Here is a 27761-nt window from a genome sequence, read left to right on the forward strand (position 1 = left end):
CAAACTTCTTAAGGTTTGGGGCTGAGGAGGCGCCCGCGAGTGCACACGGCCCCTACCGTCCTCCCCAAATTCCTGCCTCCCAGCCCACCAACTCCAGCTCTACCCCCGCTCCTGCCCCAACCTCCCTCTCCCCCGCCCTCCAGTCAGGGTGTCAGTCCCGCCCCTTTAAAGACATTCCTGAAGGCGTGGTTTCGGTGACGTCAGTGCGGGGCATGAATGAACAGGAGCGGGTTCTCACCCAACTTCCATTAAGGACTTGGGGCAGGAGGGTGGAAGTTGTCGGTGGCGGGCAGGAGCGGGCCGTCGAGACCCGCGTGCGGACAGCAGAGATCGCGGGGAACGAGGGGTGCGGCATGGAGCTCCAGGCAGCCAGTTTCTGCCTGGCGCTGCTTTGGGGTTGCTCGCTGGCGGCCGCGGCGGCACAGGGGAAGGAAGGTGAGCGTCTGCGCGGTGGCCGCGGCCACCAGGGATCGCGGGCCACGGGACCCCGAACGCTGGAGCCCCACGCCGCCCTCCGGGGCGCACCTTTGGACACCGACTTGTGGATGCTGGGTCTCGGCGCGCTGAGGTCCGGCAGGGCGCGCCGGCTGCGATCGAGGACGGTCTCGGGGTCCCCTCCTCTGGGATCCCAGGGTCTCTGGAACTAAGGGATCTTATCTTGCCTGCGGCGCGCAGAGCCGGAGGCCGCGGAAAGGGGGATGCGGCGCCCGCCACCGCCACGCGGTTGCAGCTCTGCGGCGGCTCCTAGAACGCGACCCCCGCAGGGCGCGCGGGGTCCCTGGGAGCAAAGGAGGCGTCTAAGTGGACTTTTCCGGGCGTTCAGCTCCTTAGTAACCCGAGTTCACTTAACCAATTTGCCCCGGTTTCGCGTGGAAGGCATTTGGGTGCAGGCCCTGCTTTTTGGGGAGGGGGCTTCTGGGAACCCCGAACCTAGAGGCCTCTCCGCGCCCTCCCCTTTTTACTGGGGTCCCAGAAGTGTGCATAGGGAGCGCCTGGGGTCAAACCCTGGCCGCGCACACCTCCCCTCCTTACCACATCCGAGATTCGGGAGACAGGTTAAGGGCTGGGAGGGAAGACAGGAAGTCCCAAAGTCAAGTGTTCTGAGCAAGGGGTGACTCAGAAGGAGGAAATGCGGCAGGTGGGGTTGCGGCCTCGCGGTGTGGAGCCGTCATCTCGGGGGCACGGGGAGTCCGGGCACCTGGAGGTGGGGGAGTGAATCACCTGCCCCCGCCCCAGCGTCCTGGAGCCACGATAGACGAGGGGGCCGCGGGCTTAAGACTTTGCTCAAGGCGCTGAGGGGAATGTGCGTGGGGGCGTTGTCCTTCAGCTAGGGTCTCCTCGAGGACCGGGATCCCTGCCCTGCCCTCGGCGAAGACCATCCTGTCCACCCTCCCTGGGCTGGCTTCCGTTTTCCACAGCGAAAACTATTGGGGCATTGCGCGGCTCCGGCCGGCTCCAGCAGGGGGAAGCGTGGAGGAAACCCGGTGGGTGAGAAGTTTCCTTAATGCTTTCTCTCGCCTTCCACAGTGGGAGAGTAAAAGGCCAGTCTGGAGGTCTTGGAGGGAGGGTGGGGAGTTTAGGGTGGAGGGGTCTTTTAGCCCCATCCCCAGGACAGACAAAGCCCCCCTCCCCTTCCCGAAGTTCCTTTTGTCAAGGTGTGGGCAGGGCAGAGATTCTGCGACCCTCATTTTCCCTCTCTCCCTGATTGAGCTTTCGGCTCTTGCTTCCTGGGAACCGTTGTTGGGGAGAAGGGAGAGACAGCTGGAATTGCTACAGGCCTTCCCGGGCTGCCACCGAGTTGAGGATTAGACGTCTGCTTTCCTGTGTGGGGGCTCCTGACCCCCGGCCCCCGGCAGGGAAGCCTCAAACAATCTCGTACTTGTGCCTCCGGGTGCATCTGTCCCCCTCATCCCAGCCTTTGTGATTAATCCCGCTCTGCGCGGGATGGAAGAGAAAAGGAGTGCACATTGCCAGTGGTTGTGGAAAATTCTTGTCTAGGCTCCGGAGTCCCCGGGAGCAACTACCAGGCACGCTCTGCCTGTGTGGTGAGGGGTGGGGGTGGGTCGTGACCCAGCTGGTTTCACTTCCCTGGGGGTGGGGAAGCTGAGGGCAGGTATGATCTGTCTCCTCTCTGGCCTTGGCACAGCTGTGCAGCCTCCTCTTCTGCTCCTTGCTGGGTTTGGAAACCCAGTGGGAACCAGCAAGGTCCTCGACAGCTGCTGAATCTGCCTCCTACAATGACTTTTACTTTTTATTACTGTGTGTGTGTGTGTGTGTGTGTGTGTGTGTGTGTATCTGAGTGTCCGAGCACAAGTGGGGCTCAAACTTGAAGGCGGAATCCGTTCTCTCCTTCTACCATGTGGGTTCTGGGATGGAACTCAAGTGACAGGCCAGTGCTGAGCCATCACTGCCTTTTCAAACTTCCTTAGACAGAGGGAGGGAGGGAGGTCCAACACCGGGTCAGTCAGGGCCCTCTGCACAGAGGTTCTGATCCACACGTCTGCCTATCTCACCCAGCCAGAACTGCTGGCCACTGACTGAGTTGCTAGGACAGGTTGGGGTTAGAGCTGCAGGAGGTCTGGAAAAGGCTGGGTTTCTTAGTCCAGCAGGGGCCTTGCTGGGTGCACTGGAGTCCCTCCCGTTTTAGGTTTTAGGTGTAAGCTGATCTTGGGTAAAGAGTGATGAGGTCAGCAGGGAGGTGGCAGGGGGGACATTGCCTTGTGGGAATCTTGTAACGTAATGTAGCCCATGAGGGTGACTTTATGATGGAAGATTTCCCCTCCATGAGAGGATCTTTTAGGACAGAGGATTTATGGGGTCCTGCAGATGGGCTCCCAAGCTCCGCTCCCTGCTTCCAACAAACCAGAACCTTTGATTACCAGAGCCCAGGGCCCCTGTCACAGCAGATGGACGCCTGGGCGCTCCCCGTTCCTGGTGGTTGGGTCTCGGGAATTCCATGGGAGGGGGCTGTGGATACTTGGGGTGCATAGGTCTTCTTCCTCTCAGATAGAACCTGATGATCGTTCTAGATCCAGGCTTGGACTGGCCCTCCTGTCAGCTTAACCCTTCAAAGCCCCTCCGCAAGGGGGACTTAGCTTGCGTTTTCCGCACTGCTTGTATATTTGGTATATGTGTGTGGCTGTGTATGCTGTGTGTGTGTGTGTGTGTGTGCTGCGTTAGATTCATTGAGAGCAGCTCTCCCCTTCCTCCTACGCAGCTGGAGTCAGGAACCCCCAGAACCATTCCTGTGGGGTTAGTGAGTCTGCCAAGTTTAGGCCCTGGGCATGTCTGGACAATTCCCTGCTGTCACCCACCATACCTTCCACTCTCTCTAACCTACAGTCTCTGCCACCTGCTGTGGGACATTGGGTCTGAGCCACTTCAGACTTCCTCTTCCTTGTCTGGGCTGCCAGACCCTTGCTGGAGATGTGTCTGAGGCCAGAGCCAGGGTGGCAGAACCTTTCACCAGGCCTCAGGGCTTCCCTAGGATGGAGACTGTCTAACCTCAGAAAGGGTTTTCTTTGTTTGAGACAGAATCTCACTAGGTAGCTTAGGCTGGCCTCAACTCACAGAGGTCCTCTTACACAGCTGGGTTTTTTGTTTGTTTTTAGTTTTATTTTACAATGAGACAGGGTCTCTCTGAATAGGTAGCCCTGGCTGTCCTCAAACTCACAGAGATCCCCCTGCCTCTGCTTCCTGAGCGCTGGGATTAAAAGCCTGCCGGCACATCTGGTTTATGTGGTGTTGGAGATCAAACCAAAGCCTTGCCCATGTTGGGCAATCACTGCTGTTCTGTGTGTACATGTGTGTGCGTGCCGGGAATCACCTCCTAAGCATGTACTCCTCTGCTGGACCACGCTGTCCTTAGTCACGTTTTACATCTGGAACCTTGGTTTCCTACAGAGCTGTTCTAGGTCCTGGAGCAGTGTTGCTTTTGCCCCAGGTCTTTTCTTTGCAGTTCCTTCGTCCTCCACCTTAGGTCTTGGCTTCTGAATCTGGGGAGCTCAGTTTCCCCAATACCCTGCTCTTTGGGGAGGGTGTCTTGACTTAGCCTTTACTTGGAAATGGGGGAGAAACAGAAACCTTTGGTCTTGGCTGAAAGGAGCTCAAGGACTAGGCCAGGTTCTGGCAGAGGCTCCATATCTCTCCTTTTATTTATTTTTTTAATCCATGTGCGTTGGTGTTTTGCCTACATGTATGTCTTTGTGAGGGTGTCAGATCCCCTGGAACTCTGGAATTACAGACATTTGTGAACCGCCATGTGGGTGCTGGGAATTGAACCCTGGTCCTCTGGAAGAGCTGCCAGTGCTCTTAACCTCTGAGCCATCTCTCCAGCCCCCTCCAGATGCCTCTTGAGGGAGGATAGTGTGGTCTTGGCACCTGGTCCCTCTGGGCCTGGAAAGTCCCTTATGAGGGTTCATTTCCCCACAGGGAGGTGACCTGGCCAGCCGTATGTAGCCCCTCCTGGAGACCTCCACGCCTTCAAGGCCTCACTTCTCCTAATCACTAACGCAGTGGTGGGAAGATGAGGTTCCAGACTCCCCACATCTGCTCACACTTGTTAACAGACCTTTCTCTTCTCCTTTTCATTTGTTTGGGGTGAGGTGGGGTGGGGTGCAGGGTCTGACCGCGTCACCTTCCTGGCCTGGAACTCACTATGTACACCAGGAGGGTGGGCTGAGACTCCTAGAGATCTGCTTGGCTCTGCCTTTCGAGTGCCAGGACTAAAGCTGTGTGCTGCCAGGGCTGGCCAACAACCCTTTCTTCCGGAGCACCTCAGTGCCTATGTACCCACTGCTGGCATGTGTGCCGGGTGGCCTGGTTTGGGTCAGGGAGTTCTATGCCAGGGGGACATGGCAGACGCACAGACAGTCCGTGTGAAGTGTTCCCTTGTTTGAGGAAGCAGATGGGGCAGTGGGGTGTCATTTTATTCTGTTCACCTCAGCACACTGCCCAGCTGCTGTGCTCCCGCTGTGCCGAGTGCTGCCCTGCTGGGGGCTGAGGGGACAGCATAGCTGAAACCCTGGTGGCAGGCCGTTGAGTCCTGCCTCTTCCCAGGTCAAGTCCTGTGGCTCAGGGGCTGGGGGCCTGGGTCGGGGGAACACGCCACCCCATACTAGTCCTGCTGCCGTGCTCCTGGGAATACTAGTCCTGCTGCCGTGCTCCTGGGAAAGCCCCAGCTCACTGGTCCTTTCCCCATCTTTCCTGCAGTTGTTTTGTTGGATTTTGCAGCAATGAAAGGGGAACTCGGCTGGCTCACACACCCCTACGGCAAAGGGGTAAGTAAGATTCCAGGGCTGAGGGTAGGAAGAGTGCTGTGGGTCCCAGGAGAGATGGAGGATGGGGGCCGGATCAGACTCAACAACTCAACCAAGTTTCAAACTGTTACTACACTGGACTGAGTGAGTGACCCAAGCCAGGGCAGATTGGAGCTGGACAGGAGGGGACCTCAGGTGGCCTCTCTGGGTAAACAGCTGAAGACCCCAGCCTAATAGGATGATGCTACAGAAAGGGGCTCTGTCTGCCTCTTGGGAGGGAAGGGTTAAAGGCTGCCCTGTCTTGGAGGTCTAAGCCTAGGAGGTGAAGAGTGAAAGGCAGGCAGATAAGGGACACTCACTAACTCCCTTCCTGCTTGGAGCCCCTTTCCCTGTTCCGCCTACTCTGCCTTACCCCTCTGGGCACATCCCCCTTTCTGCTGTGCTTTCCAGTGGGCCTACCCTGACCTCAGAAGATTCTGAGTCACACACAGGCTGGGAGACTAGGGGAAGATAACTGCTGTGCTTTGGGCCTCAGTTTCCCTTTGATACAATAATACAAACTTGATAAGTTGGTCCTGGGACTCTGAGCCGGGGAGAGTGGTGTGTCTCCAGGGAATTCCTACCCCTGGCCAGATCTGAGTGACTTTGCGCCAGTGAGGTCTGTCGTACAGTTTTGAACAGACTTCCAGGACCCTGGAATGTCCAGCTGGAGGCAGGCAGCCTTAGCCAACCCAGTCATTATATACAGTGGGAAACTGAGCCCTAGGGGAATGTAGGTCTTGGCCAGTGTCACGTAGGTCAGGGCTCTTTGTTTCCTCCCCTGCCCCTTTATTTGCATTCATTTATTTACTTGTTTGTTTGTTTCATTTATGGACACATTTCATCCATTTAAGATCCTAAGTACCTAGAGAGGCCCTGGGGATTCAGAGCTGAGTCACTTGCTGTTGCTATGCCAAAGAGTTCAGAACACAGCCCTGGGAGGCAGGCTTGTGTCCCCATATGCCAAGCTCCTCTGATGGTGAAGGCGATGTGGAGAAGCAGGGGCTCACAGCTCTACCCAGGCATCCCGGAGGAATGACCCTAGCCCACGATGACACAATGCCCGCTGCTTCCTATGGTTGTAGCCCTGAGCGCCATGAGCTGTGCTCAGCGTTTTGCAGACATTCTGTCATTTATCCTCACAGCGGCCCTGCCCCCACTGGGGAGATGAGGGAGATGAGGGCACCGGGTTTAGAGAGCTCAAATGATAAGCAGTACCCAGACATTAGAGCCAGAAGGACCCACAGCCGTGTCTTTGGCCCAGCTGTTTTGTGGTTGCATTTCTCTCGGCCCTGGTGTTCTTCTGTGTAGAACGAGAGCACCAAGAGTCAGAGCAGGTTGTGGTGGCGCATGCCTGCAATCCCAGCACTCAGGGAGGCAGAGGCAGGCAGATCTCTGTGAGTTTGAGGCCAGCCTGGTCTACAAAGTGAGTCCAGGACAGCCAAGGCTACACAGAGAAACCCTGGCTTGAAAACCCAGAAAAGAAGGAAGAGTTGGGTGTGGTGGCTTATATTTAACCGTTGAGATGACACAGTGAGTTCGAGGACAGCTCGGGCTACATGAGACACTGTCTCACTAGAACAAAAATGCAGTATAGGAACAGGGAAACCTGTGAGGCTACGCCTCCTGGGATCAGTCTGTGCCCTCCCCACTAACCCTCCCGTTGCCCACACACAGTGGGACCTGATGCAGAACATCATGAATGACATGCCCATCTACATGTACTCCGTCTGCAACGTGGTGTCCGGTGACCAGGACAATTGGCTCCGGACCAACTGGGTGTACCGAGAGGAGGCCGAACGCATCTTTATCGAGCTCAAGTTCACCGTGAGAGACTGCAACAGCTTCCCGGGCGGTGCCAGCTCCTGCAAAGAGACCTTCAATCTCTATTATGCGGAGTCGGATGTGGACTATGGTACGAACTTCCAGAAGCGCCAGTTCACCAAGATCGACACCATTGCCCCGGACGAGATCACAGTCAGCAGCGACTTCGAGGCGAGAAACGTCAAGCTGAACGTGGAGGAGCGCATGGTGGGGCCGCTCACCAAGAAGGGCTTCTACCTCGCCTTCCAGGACATTGGCGCCTGTGTGGCCTTGCTCTCCGTCCGTGTCTACTACAAGAAGTGTCCCGAGATGCTGCAGAGCCTGGCTCGCTTCCCCGAAACCATTGCTGTGGCCGTCTCGGACGCACAACCCCTGGCCACCGTGGCTGGTACCTGCGTGGACCACGCCGTGGTGCCTCACGGGATCGAGGGGCCCCTCATGCACTGCACGGTGGATGGAGAGTGGCTGGTGCCCATCGGGCAGTGCGTGTGCCGGGAAGGCTACGAGAAGGTTGAGGAGGCCTGCCAAGGTGAGTGGAGGTTCCTGGGGGTGGCAGGGAAGCCGGGCTGGGGTGGCGGTCACAGCTCTGGGATTGGAGCATCTTAGTGAGAACATTGGGGATGTCTCTGCTGAGGATGTCTGCTGCTTTAGTGGGCGGTGGCCCTGCAGCCGGAAGCTGCCTGGAGAACTGAGACAGGGTTCTAGCACAACTAGGCTTGGGTTCCAGTTCCCAGCCCTTCTCGTTTCACCCGATTCCTTCTCTCCCCTACCTGAGTTTCATCATCTGTAAAGTGGAGAGGGTCATAGTATCTGTCTTGGGGGGTAGTTGTGATAATCACATGACCTCATGCTCGTAAAGTGCTTAGGTCAGCGCCTGGCACATAAATACTGTGTGGCTGTTAGTTTTTGATTCATCCCATAAATAGTTCCTGCCCTCCCGGGCTTCTGCAGTCTATTCCCAGGAACTATTTCTGGTTCTCTTGCTGTGTGGCCTCAGGTAAATTGCCCAACTTCTCTGGGCTTCAGCTTCTCATTTGATAGAGTTTAGTAGTTTGTTGATTCAGGGTACCCGTGAGTCACCTGGAGTGGATTGGGGAAACTGTGAAGAGGGGTGCGGTTGGCTCTCCCTAGAGCCACAGACCCAGATCCTCTGTTGGGGTGTGTTGGTGACATATTGAGACCGCAAAGCGCCCCATTTGGGAGGCCATCTGGGCACAGGTCTGGGCATTAGTGAGCTCACCCAGGGGAAGCTGTGGGGACAGCGGGGGGGGGGGGCTGTGACAACGGAAATGTACAACCACCTCGTGTTTGCGGTAGATGACTCTGGAATCGCCCGGGGGGCGGAGTGTGTGGGGAATGCAGCTGACCTTTGGAAGATCTGCCCCTGGGAGCTGCTTTTGCAGAGATAAGCCGGGTGTTGAGAAATTGGGGGCCAGGGCCTTCTGTGCCGTACAGGACAGGTGCACATACCTGCTGGATGACCCTAGCTGGGTAGGTCCGGCCTCAGCTTTCCTTTGAACAAAATGGGGGTCAGGGGCAATTGCCTCCACCTGCAGATCAGGCCGGAAGACCCTGAAGCCTTTCTGAAAGGTTCTGTGTGGCTCCCAAGGCAGTTCCTAGAACCTTGCTTCTTACAAACACAGTGCATAAGCACCTGCAGGAGGGGTTTCTGCCAGCCTCTCTGGCCATGTGCGTTCCCATCACCCCAACTCTCCTCCCAGCTGCCCTGTGCTGAGTGCGCCCCTTCCCTAGGTGGCCCCTGAGGTGACCTCAGTGTACAGTCTCAGCTTCAGACAATGACCATGGCGGTTGGGGGGGGGGTTGCTGGACAGGACAACGAGTGGGGCCGGGAGCTCCTCCTCCATGACATCCTAATACAAGAATGCGGGGGTGGAGGAGGGGCGGGCGAAAACTTTCCACCCTGGTGATTCAGACCCTGCCGAGATAAGTGGGGGCTGCCAGGGGTGGGGGGTCCTCATGCAGCAGGGCTGCTCCCTTCTCCTGTGGGGATCAGGGTTCTCGGTAAACTTTGTTTTTAAAGAGCTAATCCAGCGCTTCCCCTTGGGAGGAATCAGCCCAGCCCCAGGGGGAAGACCAATTCCCAGGAGGGACACTTGACTTAGCTGGCACAACCCTCTCGGTTCCAGCCACCCACTGCCCTGGCTCTGTCTCCCAGCACCTCCTCCCAACAGGTAAAGGGTCTTGCCATGCAAGACTGGCAAGCCTGCGTTCAGTTCTCAGAACGCAATGGAAGGAAGGAACCAGCTCCACAGAGTTGACCTCCGCAATACAGTTAATTTCAAAATCCTTTCTTTTCCACGTTGTTCAGCAGACCGTGACAGTGGCGCTGAGGGGTCGATACTCTCCTTGAGTCTACACTTCCATTCTATGAGGCTGGGAATCTTGTTAGTCCCATTGAAAAGATGAGGAAACTGAGGCCCAGAGGCTTGCCTGGAATCACACAGCTATGTCGGGGTTTAACTCGAGGTGCACAGCAGTGCCCAGGCTGCCATGGGTCAGGAAGTGGGACAGGAAATAACCAGATCCCGTGGAATCCCTGACTCAGCTCTTGGCACTGAGATGGGCTCTCTGGGCAGTTCTAGGATGGCAGGTCTTGGCACCAGGGCTGGGTTCCATCAGAGGTAAGGGTGGGTGGCAGGAGGGCCATTGCTGGGGACACGAGTGAGCACAGGGTCTTCTTGACCCTCTTGGTTTTTACTAGGCTCTAGCCTCAGGTGCTTCTGTTATGCCATTGACTGGGGCTGGGGTGTGGCATGCTGAGGCCGGCCTGCACCTTGTCAAGGTCATTTCCAGAGCCATCAGGCTGTATCTGTTTTTCCTGGGGGTCCCCTCCCCCTAGAAGGAGGCTGGAGCTGGTCAGGAAAGAGTTAAGTGGTCAGCGGAAAGGAGGTGCCTTCCAGGTAGACAGGTGGGCATGCTGCCCAGCCCGTACTACCCAGAGCTATGTCAGGAATGAGCCAGCCTCCCTCCAGCCCACCCCCAGCTCTGTCCAGGGGACAGTGGAGTCACTCAGGCTGACCGCCATTTCCCTGGGGGCTGCTTTGTCTCTGCTTCCTGTGTTGGCCTCTGCAGGGCCCCCGACTGGCGCCTTGCCTACTAGGCCCAGGAAGACAGGGACCAGGTGAGCAGGTGGCCAGCGGCCTAGGCCAGAGGCTCAGCCCAGCAGCTGGAAGGCCAGCCTCAGGAGGATGTCCCTGCATGGCTCCAGTTTCATGGCTCCCTTATTTATTTCATGTACATTTATTCCAGATATCAGACAAGATCTATAGTCTGCAAAGCCCCCAGAGAGGATGAGTTCACTCCCATTTTACAGATGAGGAGCTCAAGGCCCAAAGAGGAAATGTCCATACACGGTCCTCACTTGCCTGTCGAGTGGTGTGACTATGGCAGAGCCCTTCTGGGCTTCATCCTCCTGAGGGACCTGGCCACCTTCTGATCAGGTCCTAGAAGCTGTCACTTTCTTGATCAGTTCACTCTGAGATATTCATGGGATTTTACTACAGATGGTGAGAAAGGGGACTCTGAGCCCACGGCCCACAAGCAGTGATCTTGCTTGGACTGTGGTGGGGCTGGTGGCTCTCAGGCTTATGCCTCCCCTGGTATGTGATATGAGGTCTAACTTCTGTGTGTTTCAGAAGTTAGAGCCATGGTGACAATCCCCCAGCCTCACCCCTATGCTCTGACCTCTGTGCTCCCAAGAGCAGGTCTAGGCCCTAGCATCCCCGTCAAGCAGGCTCGGCCCCTCCCTAGTTACCGGAGGTAAGGAGGTAAGCGGGTCCCCCAAACGGAAGGAAGGAAGGAGCAGGCGGAGAAAGCAAACAAGATAAAGGCTGGAGGTGGGAGAGTTGGGTGGGCGGAGGGGAGCACTTAGCTTAGCTTATCTGCTGGGCAGCAGATATGCCCACAGATAGCTCCCAGGGCATATGTGACAGGAGCAGGGCCCTGAGAAGAGGCACCACAGGTCCTCTTGGGGCACCCTCCATGCCCTGGGTTGGTAACTCACAGGTTGACATCCGCTGTCAGGATACAAAGTTTAGGCTCCAGGTACAGCAGGACCAGCGTGGTGAGATGGTGGTGTCTGGTCGCCAGCTTTTCCTGGCTTGGGGAGCCTGGCTACCACCGGGGACTGACCTATTGACCCCACGACCTTACCACCCAAAGCCTGGGAGGTAGCTGGTCCTGGGGAGGGCCTCTACATGGAGCTGGATTAGCGCCACACAGAGGGCGTCTGTCCCTGAGTCACCCTGCAACTGCCACCTGAGGGGCGGGCATCGGGAACTGGAAAAACCGGGGTGCAGCCCTAGCTGTGTGCCCCAGTTCTGCTCAGAGTGGCCCAGGCCTGCCAGGCAACTGGGGCCAGAGATGTACTCCACAGGTGCCCCAGGAGTGCCCAAGCCAGGCTCTTGTGCCATCCAGGTGGGTGTCCCTGGGGGACAGAAACACCACTCACTTCTGCAGCCCTTGGCACATTTCATTCTGCATTCACTCCTTCATTCATTTATTCATTCATTCACTCCTTCATTCATTCATATCTCCATGTATTCAAGCCTGATACGTAGAGACCTCCGCATCAGGCCCTGTGCTAAACCCGCACACGGCGCAGATAAACCAGATTCTTCCTGCTCCCTCGAAGCTGCCAGTCTCAGAGTGGGAGGGAGGGCAGAGCGAGGATCCTCATATGTGCACAGATAATTTCAAATGAGGCATAAAAGCGAGGCTGTGAATTCCCCTGGCGCTGAAAAGATGCTAATCTGCCCGTCACACCACCACGTCCCAGTTCCCAGCCTAGTGCCAGACACGTAGGTTGGGCTTGTTTCTGTTTGGTAAACTTGAACCTGAGTATTAGATGCTCCACGGGAGCACCAGGAGGCCTGAAGCCGAACAGTTGGTGAAGGTTAGGCAGTTGGTTGGCTGCTGGGCAGTGGGTGGGTGCTGGGTGTGTTTGTGTGTGTGAGAGCCCTGTTGCTTGCCCTGGATGTTAGGGAAATTCAAGCAATTCCAGGGGTCCCGGTCTCTGCCTCACATGTTTTGGGGACTTCTCAGACACTTGCAAACTCTGGCAGGCAGGGCCTGGGGGTGCCCCAGAGCTCTGGTTGGAGGAGGAGGGGCAGTACCTTCTCGGCAGGCAAGCGCATGCCTGTGGACGCCGCCTCTCCTGCATTATCTGGCGTATCCGCAGCGGAAATCTCTCCAAATTCCCTTTTTCCTGCCGGCAGGCAGGCCACCCCCAGGCTCTGGGGCCAAAGAATAGAACCCATCTCTTCCCCCACTTCCTCTCCTGGCATGAGATGGTGGGGAGCAGGGAAGGGTTGGCAGGTGGCTCAGGCCTTTGTGACCCCCTCCCTGTACTGAGCCTGGGGCTGGGAAGAGGCAGTTGTGTTTGGAGGGCTGGGCCCTCCATCTCCCAGTCAGTCCCCTGACCTTGGTCCCCGGTGAACCAACACTTAACTCACAGGCGTCTCTGGGTTTAAGTGAGAGCATTAGGGAAATGGAAAGCTGGGATCAGCAGGACCTGCCATTCTGGCGTCTCATTTTTGTGTGAAAGCTAGGGGAAAGCGAGACCTATTTTTGTATTGTAACAACTACCCACTAGGAGTCTAAAAAGACTGTGGAGCGTGGAGAAGCTGTATGTAGCTGACTCCATAGCCCCTATGGTCCCCGTGATCTGGGCACTCCCCTCCAGGCTGCTTTGGCTGTTGTCTGGACTTCCCAGTTGGTGGAGCGGGTCAGCAGGACTCATGGTTTGCACCAGTTCGTTCTAAACTGAGGTGTTCCTGAAACAGAAGGGGGTGACAGGAGAGGTGCTCAGCCTCTGGCATCCTCAGTTTACCCTTTGGCTTTGAGACCTTTAACAAATTGGCCTGTCAGAGCCTCAGTTTTCTCACCTGTAGAATGGGGTACATGCTAGCCACACTCACATGTAAAGGTTTACCTTGAGGACAAATAGATTTTCAGGTCCAGGCCCTGCACATAGTAGGTGCTTCCTCCTTAGGAACTCAAGCTTTGTGCAGGTTAAGAGTTGGTCCTGGTTACCTTTGTCTTGCAATAGGTACCCAATTTGTGTGTGGTGAGTATGTGTGTGTCCAATGGTCCAGTGGCTGGGCCAGTCTGGGCTACCTCAAGGGGCCACAGAGTGTTAGGATGCTGTCTGCCTGACTTCTAGCAAATACAGGGCTCAGGCTGGTCCTTGACAGAGCTCTGCCTTGCCCTCGGTCCCATCTCCCTTCCACCTCTGCTCTGTTGCCCAGCCTGGCTTGGTCAAAGGTTTGTTGAGGGCAGGAGACTTGAAATGGGCTTACCTGGAGGGGTTGCCCTCGGGCCATTAGGGCCAGATCTGCCCCATATCAGACAGCCTTTGTCCAGGGGGACCTCCTTGCAGTCTCCATGTGACTGTCATTTTCTGTGACAGACACTGAGTAGCACCCTTTTGCTCTCAGGGTGAAATTCAAACGCCTTTGCCTGCCATTCAAGGTCTTCCTCTGCTGCAGCATGGCTGCTGTTCGCTCTATTTGTGTCCAGAAGGCTGCTATCCTGTATGACACGCTCTTGCTTACCCCCAGTTCCCTACCCTAGGACCTCTGCCCTGTTGAACTTCTACACAGCCTTCAAACCCCAGCTGAAGTATCCCTTCTGGCTCCCCAGATGCCTGGCCACCCTCTTTGCCCTGTGCCGGCCACTTCACTGTAGCCATGTCACACGCTCCTGTGTTCTGTACTTGACAGTATTAGTTTTCACCTTTGGGTCCACGAACCACATGGGGTTAGGCAGAGGAGACAATCAATGCAGAGTCAATGGAGTCTCAGGACCCTTCCTGCAGAAAAAGGTCCCCGGGGACGGCACGCTCTGGCCTCCTCCAAAGCCACCCTATCCCTGGCCAGCCCCATGAGGCGAGCCTCGTGTCTGAGCAGTTTCCTGCCTGTCCACCAGGAAAGCTTGGGACCGGGAGCAGGGTAAGGTGGTGGGAGGAAGAAGCTCCCAGAGTCAGGTGCCTGAGCTCCTAGCCAGCTGGCCAGGATGGACCACCAGAAGAGGAAAAGCTACTTCCTGGCGGCTCCCTGAAAGCAGAAATGACATGGCTTTGGAAACGATTCCAGGGAAAGAGCCAGGCCCGGCCTTTCCTGCTTCTTGGAGGCCAGCCCCGGAACAGGAAAGAGATGGCGTCCTAGGGTAGAGCAGCCTTGGTAGGGGGCATCCTGACTAGAGAAGGCCAGCTGGTTAGTCGGGGGTGGGTGTACAGATACGGCCCCACCCTGGGTCAGTGCACATCTGGATAAGTGAGAGACCCCACCGGACCGGTCTGCACAAATCAGGTTACAGGAAGACAAGCTGTGTGGTCCTTGAGTGCTAGGCTTTGAGGTGTCACACTTTCTGTAAGAGGCAGCTGGTGTTCGGTGTGCTGCGGTTTAGAGCACGTGGGTCATTTTGGTGTTCGGTGGGCCCCAGCCATGGGTGTATTATTCTGTTGGTGAGAACACACCTGGGGTGGGAGGGGCACATGGAATTGACCTCCTGTCTCTCTTCCTTCCTCTCAGCCTGTTCGCCAGGATTCTTCAAGTCTGAGGCGTCCGAGGGCCCTTGCCTGGAGTGTCCGGAGCGTACCCTGCCATCCACTGAGGGTGCCACCTCCTGCCAGTGCGAAGAAGGCTATTTCAGGGCACCCGAGGACCCGCTGTCCATGGCCTGCACACGTGAGTGTTGCAGAGATCCAGGCAGGGGTGGCTGAGTGAGGGGGTGGCCCCTCTGACCTTCCACTCCTTTGACAGGTCCACCTTCTGCCCCCGACTACCTCACGGCCATCGGCATGGGTGCCAAGGTAGAGCTGCGTTGGACCCCTCCCAAGGACAGCGGCGGCCGCAAGGACATTGTCTACAGTGTCACCTGCGAACAGTGCTGGCCAGAGTCTGGCGAGTGTGGGTCCTGTGAGGCCAGTGTGCGCTATTCAGAACCTCCTCACGCCCTGACCCGCACAAGCGTCACAGTCAGTGACCTGGAACCTCACATGAACTACACCTTCACCGTTGAGGCCCGCAATGGCGTCTCGGGCATGGTGACGAGCCGAAGCTTCCGCACTGCCAGTGTCAGCATTAACCAAACCGGTGAGCCCAGGGATGGTAATGACTGTAATCCCAGCTCTCAGGGAGGCGGAGGCAGGCAGATCTCTGTGAGTTCGAGATCCGCCTTTGGAGCCTGGTCTACAAATTGAGTCCAGGACAGCCAGGGCTACACAGAAAAACCCTGTCTTGAAAAACAAACAACATCAACCAAAAAGGAGTTCTGTCTTTCCTGGTCTGTCTGTGTAGTGAGTACCAGGCTAGCCAGAGATACTAGAGTAGGGCTCGCACCAAGTGTGATAGACATACCTGTAAACCCAGCACTCATGTTCTCTGGGTGGGGGCAGGGAGCTCTCCTCAGTTACCCAGTAGTTCAAGGCCTGTGTGAGGCAAAGCAAGAAGAGGGGAGGTGCCTAGCACTTTCTGCGTAGGCGTGAGGTCTGAGTTTGGATCCCTAGGACCCACAGAGACAAGAGACAGGGAATCACAGCTGATAAAGCCAGGTCTGGGCTCAGCAGCAGACTCTGCTTCAAATTAGGAATCGGAGAGCAATGAAGGAGGACAACTTTGACCCCCACGTGCACACATGTGAACACACACACCAAAAGCAATCTGGACTACTCAGCCCAGAGACTTGTAGTTATTCCCGGAAATTTTTTCTTTTTCTCAGAAGAAGTAGAGGGCTGTTGAAAATATATTGTATCAGGGAATGGAAGGACGGCTCACTTGGTTTCATGCTTCCCTCACAAGTATGGGGGGCTGCACTTGACTCCTCGGCACTCAGGTCAACACCCGGCACAGTGCGTGTGCGATATGAGCACCGGGGTGGTGGGACAGGCAGATCCTTGGAGCTCATTGGTCAGCGAGCCAAACCAAATAAGTGAGCTCCAGGTTCGGTGAGATCATGTGTCTCCAAATAAATAAATAAAAAGTAGGGCAGCGAGAGGGTAACCGAGGAGACACCTTTTATCTCTAACGTCTGTGCATACATGCCAACTTGCATACATGCGTGTAAATGCAGGGACACGTATACCATGGAGAGAAAGGATGTATCCTAAGGCTTCTCTATGCCTGATTTCCATGAAGATTCAGTGGCAGTCAGCTATGTCTTAGCTATTATTGGTGTGATCACGAATGTCCCCAGAGCTCCTCTGGTGGGCTAGCCTCTGTGGCCGGCCGGTTAGGGCAGCATCCGTAACGGGAAATCCGAGAGCTGGCAGGACCTGAAGAGCGTAAGTGCGGTGCTCCGTCTCGTCATCCTTCACCCCTGAATGGCTTCCCTCCCCTCCCGCATCTTCCCAGAGCCTCCCAAGGTGAGGCTGGAGGACCGCAGTACCACCTCACTGAGCGTCACCTGGAGCATCCCAGTGCCACAGCAGAGCCGCGTGTGGAAGTACGAAGTCACCTACCGCAAGAAGGTAAGTCGCCGGGGGTCGGCACAGGCCAGGGAGAGGTTCCCGGCTGCGTCTGGGGAAACTAAGGCCTGAGGTGTCTCAGGGCAGCACAGCAGAAGGTTATAGGGGAGAGTGTTTGGGGATTCTTAGAGACAGGGTGGACTGTTTGGGATTAAGCCAGGCCTGGAGAGGGATGCTCCCTTCCTGGCCTCTGGTGTGTCTGTTCTTCTACACCTCAGTTTCCTGTTCCCGAGAGTATCTATCTGGTGGGTAACAGGAAACCACCTTTCTGGCTAGAGTCTTGTTTCTTAGTGAGACCCTGCCCTACCTTCACCGGGCACTCCTCTACCCACCCTAGGGGGATGCCAACAGCTATAATGTGCGCCGCACGGAAGGCTTCTCTGTGACCCTGGATGACCTGGCTCCCGATACCACCTACCTGGTGCAGGTGCAGGCGCTGACACAGGAGGGCCAGGGCGCCGGCAGCAAGGTTCACGAGTTCCAGACACTGTGTGAGTCAGGGGACCCTGCACTAATCAGGACGTTGCTGGGGAGGAAGTGGATCCAAGAGTCTAGAAATGCCCCTTTCTTCTAGCCGGGGCATGGCACAGGCTTATGTGAGGAGGGTTGGGAGTGAGACTGGCATGTAGGGGTGTGTATTCAGGGTAGTGGTAAGAGGTGAAGGAGACCCTGTGGCTCTGATGTTGTTGTGCCTGAGTTCAGATCCTGCATAAGAAAGCACTAGAGCTGGGCTGGGCGGGTTTGGCTCAGTCGGGAGGGTACTTACTTAGCCTCTCCAAGGTCCCTATGCTGTGTCCCTGTGAAGGATCAGAATTTTAAGGTCATCCTTGATTACATGACGAGGCCAGCCTGGGCTACATGACAGTCTGCCTCAAAAATTGGTGGTGGCACATGCCTTTGATCCTAGCACTCACTCAGGCAGGTGGATCTTCTAAGTTCAAGGCCAGCCATGACTACACAGAGGTACCCTGTCACACAAAACAAAATAGATAAATATTTAAGTAAAGAAATGCATAACAATTTTTAAGAAGATTAGGGTCCCTAATTCTTCTTCCATAGACCACCAGAAAGGCCCGTCTCTGCCTGTGAAGCAGGAGTTAACATCCTCAGGAGAGTCTGGAGAGGTGGCTCAGTTCAGACGGGAATAGATGGGAATACTCTTACCAGGATTCCTGTCAGGCAGCTCCCAAGCACCTGTAACTCCATTGCTAGTCCCCTGCACTCACACATGCACATATACCACCCCCATATAAACATTGACATGAGTGGAAATAAGTAATAAATCTATGCTCTTTTGCTTGTATATTTTGGATCCCTTTTTGTTGTTGTTGTTGTTAGGTATTTTTGTGTGTTTTTCTTTATTTTTTGTTTCTTTGTGGTTTTATTTGTTTCTTAAAGAGAAGAAAGAAAGGGTGTGGGATTTGGGGATGGTGGGGGTCGGGGCAGAGAGGAGGATTTAGGAGGGGCAAGTGTGACCAGAATATATTGTATTGGGGGAAAAAAAAAAGGCTTTGAAGCCGGGAGTGATGGTGCACGCCTTTAATCCCAGCACCCAGGGAGGCAGAGGCAGGTAGATCACTGTGAGTTCGAGGCCAGCCTGGTCTACAGAGTGAGTTCCAGGACAGCCAGGGCTATACAGAGAACCATGTCTCAAAATAATAATAATAGTAAATAATAATAATAATAATGGTAATGATGATAATAATCATGATGATAATAATTCCCAGGAGACTGGAAGGTAAAGCACCCAATGTGGTGCTAGTGCCCAGGCTTCTCAGGTCCTTTGAGAGAGCTGTGGGTGCAGCAGGCTGTGTCTGTGGGTTTGGGGTGGCCCCTCTCATCATCTGGTCTCTCCCAACAGCCACGGAAGGCTCTGCCAACCTGGCAGTGATCAGCGGCGTGGCTGTTGGCGGCATCTTGCTTCTAGCGCTGGCAGGAGTCGGCTTCTTCATCCATCGCAGGTTCGTCTCTGCAAGGGTCTGGGGGGACACAGAAGGCCAGAGATGCCTAGGCATGCTGCAGTTAATCCACTCTAATCCAAGCCTGTGGGAGCTGAGCTTTAGGGGCCACAGCGGGTCACGGTCACTGTGCTGCTTGTCAACTGTGTGACCATGCTTCCTGTGGACATGGGGCACGGTGCGCTGGCTAGTTCAAATGAGGGAGGCTCTCTTTATGGCTGCTTCTGTGGCCGTTGTGGAGAATCTGCAAATGTGTCTGTCTGTGGATTTGCCCCTCACTCTCTGCCCCACACGGCCATGGCTGAGTGGATTGCTGGATAGTGAGGTCAGAGAATGGTTGGGACGTCCTTTTGGCCACTACAGACTGTGTTGACCATGTGTGTCTGGTCCCCGGGGGTTTCTTCCAGGAGGAGGAAACTGCGAGCCCGCCAGTCCTCTGAGGATGTCTATTTTTCCAAGTCAGGTAAGATGCAGCCCCCACCCTGCCCCAACCCTACCAGGAGCTTTCCCAGCTCTGCAGTGGACCTAGAAGCGTCCATTCAGCATCTCTGGTTGTACCCCCTTGATCCAAATTCTCCTTAGGTCACATTGCTTCCCCTTCTAGGGCTCCCAAGCAGTCTGTGACTAAGCTTCTCTTTCCCCTTTCCAGAACAACTGAAGCCCCTGAAGACATATGTGGACCCCCACACTTACGAAGACCCCAACCAGGCTGTGCTCAAGTTTACCACCGAGATCCACCCATCCTGTGTCGCAAGGCAGAAGGTGATCGGAGCAGGTGAGGCTGGCCCGCCTACCGTGCACCTGGAGGAGGCAGGTGCAGATGGGTGGTCCAGACAGGGCCCGCCCAGTGCCTTGGCTTAACTGACCACACTTCCCACACCTGGCCTACCTGCAGGAGAGTTTGGAGAGGTGTACAAGGGGACACTGAAGTCCTCCTCGGGGAAGAAGGAGATTCCCGTGGCCATCAAGACACTGAAAGCCGGCTACACAGAGAAGCAGCGTGTGGACTTCCTGAGCGAGGCCAGCATCATGGGCCAGTTCAGCCATCACAACATCATCCGGCTGGAGGGCGTAGTCTCCAAATGTGAGGCCTGGGAGGTGCTCAGGGGTGGCCCCGGTGCCTGGGGGAAGGACCCCCCTGATCCTGGCTATGCTTACTGATCTCACTCACGCCTGTGTCCTCGTCCTATAGACAAGCCCATGATGATTATCACGGAGTACATGGAGAATGGAGCCCTGGACAAGTTCCTCAGGGTAAGGCCATGGTCTGTGGTTGGGGGAGTGGCAGCTGGGGTGGCAGTTGGGGCCCATCAGCACTGAGGGCCTGTGGTCTGCAGGAGAAGGACGGTGAGTTCAGCGTGCTGCAGCTGGTGGGCATGCTGCGGGGCATCGCGTCCGGCATGAAGTACCTGGCCAATATGAACTACGTGCACCGGGACCTGGCCGCCCGCAACATCCTGGTCAACAGCAACCTGGTCTGCAAGGTGTCCGATTTTGGGCTGTCTCGAGTGCTGGAGGATGACCCTGAGGCCACCTACACCACCAGTGTGAGTCGGAGGCAGGGGTGTCATACTGGGGGTGTGGAGGGCTCGAAGGCAGCTTTTACTTGGATCGAGGCATCAAGGATGACGCTAGGCCCAAAGAGCACGGGCCCCCAAGTTGTGGCTGGGACAGGGGTAATTAGGGCTGGGTCTCCTCCTGCAGGGCGGCAAGATCCCTATTCGATGGACGGCCCCAGAGGCCATTTCCTACCGCAAGTTCACCTCGGCCAGTGACGTGTGGAGCTATGGAATCGTCATGTGGGAGGTGATGACTTACGGCGAGCGGCCTTACTGGGAGCTGTCAAACCACGAGGTAGGCGCCTCTGTCTCCTGAACTGAGCAGTGTCAGGATTTCCCTCATCCCCAAACCCTGGGCCCCTGACAGATGATCTCTGGGAGCGATCTGCATCAAGTCTGTCTTAGGGCGGGCACAGCCTCTGCCTAGAGTGGATACAAAGGCAGCCAGAAGGGAAGAGTGAATGCAGATGCTCGTGTGTGGTGGTGTTCGTGTGGGTGTGTGGGTGTGTGGGTGGGCATGCACGCTGATTGTGTGTGCATATGTCTGCATGTAGGTATATGAATGTATCTGTACGTATACACGCCTGTGTGAATATGTATGTTTACGTGTGTGTACATGTGTGTGTGCACATTGCATGTACCCGGTGCCTTCCCTAGTCTGGTGGCCTGGGATTTTACTTGGAGGGGGTCACATCCCTGAAGGGACCGAGGAGACAGTAAATAAGGTGGACAGTCTAAGAAATGGCAGGGAGAGAACCCCCGTCTCTGGTGGGTGGAGACAGAGGGAGGCTGAATTTCGAGACACATGAGGCTGACCTCTGGCCCCAGAGGCAGCCCCTCAGCACTCGCCCCATGGATGGCTTTGAGTCCTTAGGAAAGGGTGCTTGTCTGTTTCTGCGGCTCTCCTCCCTATTTCTATGTTGGGGCCTCCAAGGGCTGGCTCTCTGCTCAGGCCACCATGATGCTTGTGTCCCCCAGGTCATGAAGGCCATCAACGACGGCTTCCGGCTCCCCACGCCCATGGACTGCCCCTCTGCCATCTACCAGCTCATGATGCAGTGCTGGCAGCAGGAGCGGGCCCGCCGGCCCAAGTTCGCCGACATTGTCAGCATTCTGGACAAGCTCATCCGAGCCCCCGACTCCCTCAAGACCCTGGCTGACTTTGACCCCCGGTGAGTCTCATGTCTGTGCCTGTGGAGTCCTGGGCTTCTTGGGTTGACTGGATGGCGGGGGTGGGGGTGTTAGGGGCTCAGAAGCGACATCATCAGAGCTGGTGATGAAGCCGAGTCGTAAATTGTTTGCCTGGTATGTAAGAAACCCCAGGTTCAGTCCTCATGAACTGAAAAAGGAAAAGGACCAGCTGGGCATGGTCCAGTAATACCAGTAGGAAGTCAGCTTAAATGGTGTGTGGGCAGGCATTGAGCTCTCAACACTGACCGTGTTCCTAACTCACTGAAGTATGCTGAGGTTGGCTCTATGCAGATGAGGGAACTGCGACACAGGCTGGCCAGGCAGGACTGTGACTTCAGGACTTGAAGTTCCAGCAGTAATGAGGGTGTGTGTGTGTGTCTGTGTGTGTGTGTGTGTGTGTGTGTGCGCGTGTGTGTGCGTGCGCGTGCGCGCGCGTGTGCGCTTCTGGCCATGATCTTGCTGGTAGGAGTGGCAACAGCAGTGGTGCCAGGGTGCCAGGACATCTCATGCATTCTTCCCTGCTGGGCTTCCTCATTGACTCAGGAGGAAACTGAGGCACAGCCAGCTGTATGCCCTGCCCACGTTAGGAGGGTAGGGATTTGAGGTGGGTCATGTTCGGCGGCCCCTCACCCGTAGCCTGTGGATTTCCATCCCAGAGTGTCCATCCGGCTGCCCAGCACCAGCGGCTCAGAGGGAGTCCCCTTCCGTACGGTGTCCGAGTGGCTGGAAAGCATCAAGATGCAACAGTACACGGAGCACTTCATGGTAGCTGGCTACACAGCCATTGAGAAAGTGGTGCAGATGTCTAACGAGTGAGTAGATGGCCTCAGCCTGCTGTTTCCCACTGGGGAGAGCCTCTGGGGTGTGTGTGTGTGTGTGTGTGTGTGTGTGTGTGTCTCCCTTTCTCCCTTCCCTCCCTTCCCCTCCTCCTCTCCTCCTAAGTGCCCCCTCCCCCCCTGCCTAGGAGATAATAGTTATCACAAAGCTGTCGTGTATGGAGGGCTTTTTGCACACCCTGGGCTGCAGTGAAGGGAGCTGCTGTTTACATAGACTCAGAAGGTTCCTGTTGCCCAGAATCCTACAGTCACCAGGGGCACAGATTCTGGCCTTGGTCAAGTAGGACCCAGACCAGGCCTTGCCTTCCTTTCCTGGTGCCTGAGCCTTGCCGACCCCTCCCGGGTCACTCCCCCTGTATGGTTTCTCAGCCCCTGCTGAGTCCGGGCCTCAGTCAGGCTCCTTAGTGTTCTCCTCCCTACCCGCCTGGCCCCATCTCCATCACTTTCCAGAACAGCCTTGGCAGGGACATCTCTTCCCGTCCCTGGAGGGATACAACATTGTCCTCTTAGCCTTTGTGCTTCTAAAAATAGTTGTGGGTCCCAACAGTGCAGTATCCAAGTGTCCAAGGCCATGGTGGAGACAGGCCCCAGGGCGGGGAGGTTTTGGGAACTGCTTGGAGGAGGTGACCTGAGCCTCCCATGTCTCTGCAATCTAGACCCTCTGGGACCCAGGCTTAGACACAAATATTCTCCGGAGCCGCTGGGCTTCTGACCTGTTGGCCATGAATATGGCCAGGCCAAGAAATGGTGGGTCATGGGAATTGGACAGGGAAAATTGACCAGAGGCAGGGTGCAAGAATATGGAGGGAAAACACCAGGTCCACCTGCTGCCAGACAGCAGCTGGGCTCGCACTTCAGCTCTGCAGACAACACCCGAGTTCATGTCCTGTGTCTGCTGTGTAAGCGATCTGGTCTGACTTTGACCGTGGTGTCCATTTCTCCACGTGGGGATTGCGTGGGTGTGATTCAGTGGCATGCCTAGGATGTCCTGATCCACATCTCCATTCTGCCATTCCCGGGATCCCATAAATCATGGTTCTGTGCCCCGGTTCCTGAGTCCCTCACCATTTTCCTGGCAACCAGGGTCAGCTCCTGGGTTTCTTCAGGTCCCCCCCCCCAGGACAGCACAGCTTTTCTGTGACCAGCACTCAGGGCATGAAGCAGGTTTACAGGAAACACATGGCCATAGGAGCATCCCAGAATAGCCCAGGCGCCCCTTTCGAAGTCCTTTCCCACGAGCTGAGACGGGCTCCTGGACAGGCAGGCAGTGTGTATGCTGGGGTTATTTGGAAAGTATCTGGATAAAGCCCGGAAGTCTTGCGGGCTCCTTCCTCTGCTCAGACCCACTGGCTCGTAGGGCTGCCTCTGATGCCCCAAGGGGATGTGGGTTGGACCTAAGCACTTTTTTTTCATGCACTTTACATCCCAAGATCGTAGCCTGCTCCCTCCTCCTAATCCCATCCTTCCACCCTCTTCCCTTATCCTTCTCTCCTACTCCTCAGCAAAGGGGAGCCGCCCCTACCAACCACACCACCACATGAAGACGCATCAGGACTGAGCTCATCCTCTTCCTCTGTGGCATGGTGAGGCAGCTCCGCCAGGGGGGAGTGATTAAAAACCAAACAACAGAGTCCTTGTCAAAGACAACCCCAGCTCCCCTTACTAGGGAACCCACATGAAGCCGGAGCTACATCTGTGGGGCCTAGATCCAGTCCATGCATGGTCTTTGGTTGTCGTTTCAGTCTCCACATACCCCTCTGGGCCTGGTTAGTTGGCTCAGTGGGTCTTCTTGTGGAGCTCTTGTCCCTCTCGGGTTCTTCTATTCCACCCCCCCACCATCACACACACACTTTTCCACAAGACTCCTGATGCTTTGCCCTATCTGAGCACGTTTTAAACCCATAGACTGTGTCAACCACACCATGGAGCCCGACAGGAGCTGGTGACAGGAGAAATCTGTTCCCTTCTTGGTAGGGTCAGGATGTTGACTTTGGTACCCCGCCCTCCCCTCCTTGAGCCTCCCTTTCTAAGGACCTGGCGGTCCCTTCTCCCCTTGGCCCCCAACTCTTCTCAGCTTACGTGTCCGCCATGCTGTTTTGTACTTGGTTGGGTTTCTAGCTGGATAGAATCAAAATGTCTTTTGGAGAAAATACAGGAAGTTGTTTTATTTATTATGCCGTACCTTGAACCAAATAGCAGGCCTAAAGGCCAGCCCTGCCCAGCGTCAAAGCTACAGAATGCAGCGTGCTGCGCGCAGGCTTCGGGCACACTCTCCAGATGGGTGTTAAGGATGGAAGTCCACTCCCTGGGTGCAAATGATACGAGTCTCCGGGAATTATTATGCCTCTACCCTGACTCCCACGCACCATAGGTGTTCATGGGTGCTTACATTTGTGAGATTCCTGGCTCCGAGGAAAGACAGGGTACAGAAGTGTCCTGGCTTGTGCCTCTTTGTTTCAGCACAAGGGTTAATGGGATGCTTCCTCAGCATCCCTGAGGGGAAAACTGTGGTGGGAACAGGAACCAGCTTGGACCCTGGCTTGTCTGTGACTCTCACATGGGTGTGGCCTTTCATCCCAGCACTGGGTGGGTAGGCAGAGGCATGTGGGGATCTGAGTTCGGGGCCAGCCTGGTGATCTACATAGGAGTTAAAGCCAGAGAGGGCTATATATACAGTGACACCCTGCCTCAAGGAAGGAAGGAAGCTTGGGTTGATTGGGGCAGGCGCTCACTGCTCAGGAATACGTCATCCAAGCCTCTGGTCTCTGTAAAAAGAAACAGGCATGGGAGGCACGGCCAGACTGTGAAAGGAACCCCTTTCTGTTGGAGAGAGGTCCTCCAGGCGAGGCAGCTAGGTCCGACCATGGTGTTCACAGACACACACCCGTTTACTCAGCAATGCAGGAAAGGACTGGGCCCGGTGAGGCTGGGGTTGCCCAGAACCCCGCCTTTTAACTGTAAGAGCCGCTTCTCTGGTTACTCAGCACTTACTCAGGCCCCCACATAGTGACCCTGAGCAGTGTCCGTCCCAGCCCCTTGGTGGTAAGCTTGGAGGTTCTCCCCCGTGTCTATCCTCCAGCCTTCTTGCTGCAGCTTGAGCAGTCCTGGCCTCCCTCCTGACCTGGGTCTGCTCATCCCTGCTCGATGTCTCCCCAGCCTGTGGGAAAGTCCTGTCTCCCGAGTTGCGGCATTGCGAGCTCCTGGAGCATGCACCATATAATTAGCTCCAATTACAGCCAAGAGCCGGCCCGTAAAAACCTGGGTGTTTTCCTGAGCTATGGGCTGGTGGGTGAGGACAGTAGAAATCTCCTGAAGTTAGCAATAGGCACCCTGCTGGTGCCTCCTAGAACCTTGCGTGGTTCTACCCAGAATGGAGGAGGTAGAAAGGCCAGCACACTCTCCCTTCCTCGTGGAGCCCCTGAAACCTGTTCTCAGCCCACGCTGAGTCCTGGTATCCCTCAGGTTCCCACAAGGAAAGGCAACCTGCCTCTGGGGACCTGCGAGCCTCGCCCACTAGTCCAGCAGAACGTTTTCCTCATCAGCAAATGGAGGTTGGGGGGTGGAGCGGCCCTCCTTGGATAGAGGGCCTCAATATAACACTCCTTAGAGGGTCCCTGAAGAGCCACTACCTGAAGATGCCTCCTGCTGCTTAGGGAAGGGGGCCTAGCTTCCCAGCAAGGGAAGGAGACTGGGACACATTTCTGGTGCTGTAATTCTCACTCATGACTCTAGCGATGTGTCTCAGAAAAGGCTATACATCTCTGGGCTTCAGTTCTCTAATCTACAAGACAGAGCTAAGAAAGGCAGCTATGGTTGGCTATGTAGTTCAGCCGGTAGAGTGTAGCTTGGCAAGCGTGAGGAACTGAGTTCGAACCCCACAACCCACACCAAAAAAGCTGGCCACCGGGGCAGCCGCTTGGAATCCCAGGGCTGAGGAGGAGACAGGCAGAATCTTGGAGCTTGCCAAAGAAGAGACCCCGTCTCAAAGTAAAGTGGGCACGCTCCTACAGTGAGGTTATCCTTTGCCCCTCCCCGCATGTGTGTGTGTGTGTGTGTGTGTGTGTGTGTGTGTGTGTGTGTGTGTGACACATGCGTGTGCGTGCATCTGCACACACATGAGCTCCTACCCGGATCCACTGTGAAGATTTGCTTGAAGAGGCTCAGAAAACAAGAGTGTTTCGCTTCCTCAACTCTGTGGGTAGCAGGCTATGTTAGGATGTGGACCGCCAGCCTCCATGGCCCCCCTCACCACGGGTCCTCAGCCCCCTCCCCGCTTTCCTCTGCCTCCAGCCCTGTCTCAAACTCTGCTCTCTCCTTCTGCCCAGTTCCCCAGCTGGCTGCACGGCACGGCCCTGTCCCTAACCCTCCCTCTCTCCTTCCCCACCCACAGAGACATCAAGAGGATCGGGGTGCGTCTTCCTGGCCACCAGAAGCGCATTGCCTACAGCCTGCTGGGACTGAAGGACCAGGTGAACACGGTGGGGATTCCTATCTGAGTCCGACAGGGCCTTGGCGCCCACTTCGACCAACAATACTTGAAAAAAAAAAAAACCCAGTGGTCTCCCTGCCGACCCTTGCTGGGTCACTGCTAGGACATTATTTATTTCTACTTCTTCCGTGCCACGGTGAGGACTCTGCAGGGAGATCTTGAACGACACCCTGGCCTGAGCTACGGGAACGCGTGGATGCTGGGCAGGTACCTCTTGCCCTTTTCAAGGACCCAGCTAAGCACTTAGCAGTTGCCATTGCATTCCCAGCATCCCTTGGCTAGAGTGACACCAAGACCATTGATTTCAATGCAGGACATTTCCAAATGGACCTCCCCAACGAGCCACCTCAGGAGCTGAGGCCGAGCACTCAGCCCAGGACCATATGAGGAGGGCACTGTAAGGCCCAGCCCTAGTTAGAGGGTTGTTATGGACTTGGCTGGGTGGAGCCATGGCAATCTTCCAGTGCCTTCTACGGACCCAGGGCCCTGCCTTCTGCCCTCAAGGGCTAGTTTCTTGCTTTCCTAGGGCCTCTCAGGATGCTTGGTTGTGTTGAGGTTTTTTTAAATATATATTTTGTACTTGTGGAAAGAATGAGTGTGTGGCAGAGACCTTGCCAGGGCTGGGGACAGAGGGTACCCTGCAACAGACATTCCTGGGCTGGGGACCGGCTGCACTCACAAGAGACTCACTGCTCACCCCATCTCTAGCCCCTTTGGACGACTGTCGCTGTCAGGCTGTCAGTGTTACTGATTTGTTTTATTGGGTTTTTGTTCCGTTTTTTTTTTTTTTTTTTTTTTTTGAACCTTAACTTATTATTTTTTTTATATTTATTGTTAGAAAACAACTTATTTCTGCTCTGGAATAAAGCTGCAGATGGTTCAAACTGATCTTGGCTTCAGGTCCTGGATTTCCGGGTGCTGGGGGGGTCTGTGGCTCTCCTTTGGGAGAGCCCCTGGACACAAGTGTTTGTTAAATAGAGCTGCTTGTGCAACAGGGGAAGAGTGGGTAGGAGTGGGCAGGGGCCCAGGAGGCATGCCCTGGCCTCCACTGGCGGCCTGATCACCTTTGATCTCTAGGTTTCCGCACGGCTGGGAGGCAGTGAGAGCAGCTGGCAGTGTC

At 55.7% G+C, this 27761-nt stretch overlaps 1 protein-coding gene across 1 annotated transcript; it reads left to right on the top strand.

The window, feature by feature from the left end:
• Window positions 1-233: 233 nt before the first annotated feature.
• On the top strand, window positions 234-27529 carry Epha2 (EPH receptor A2). The gene is made up of 17 exons (XM_055610939.1): window positions 234-435; window positions 5212-5279; window positions 6975-7650; window positions 14675-14830; window positions 14906-15238; window positions 16496-16611; window positions 16946-17099; window positions 18470-18569; window positions 18974-19029; window positions 19216-19341; window positions 19462-19650; window positions 19759-19820; window positions 19904-20113; window positions 20271-20420; window positions 21104-21297; window positions 21973-22128; window positions 26543-27529. The coding sequence occupies exons 1-17, from the start codon at window positions 354-356 to the stop codon at window positions 26646-26648; spliced, it is 2934 nt and encodes a 977-aa protein (XP_055466914.1). The 5' UTR covers window positions 234-353; the 3' UTR covers window positions 26649-27529.
• Window positions 27530-27761: the final 232 nt, after the last annotated feature.

Source organism: Psammomys obesus, unplaced genomic scaffold (genome assembly GCF_907164565.1).
Source record: "Psammomys obesus unplaced genomic scaffold, mPsaObe1.curated_primary_1811, whole genome shotgun sequence".
Classification (NCBI taxonomy): domain Eukaryota; kingdom Metazoa; phylum Chordata; class Mammalia; order Rodentia; family Muridae; genus Psammomys; species Psammomys obesus.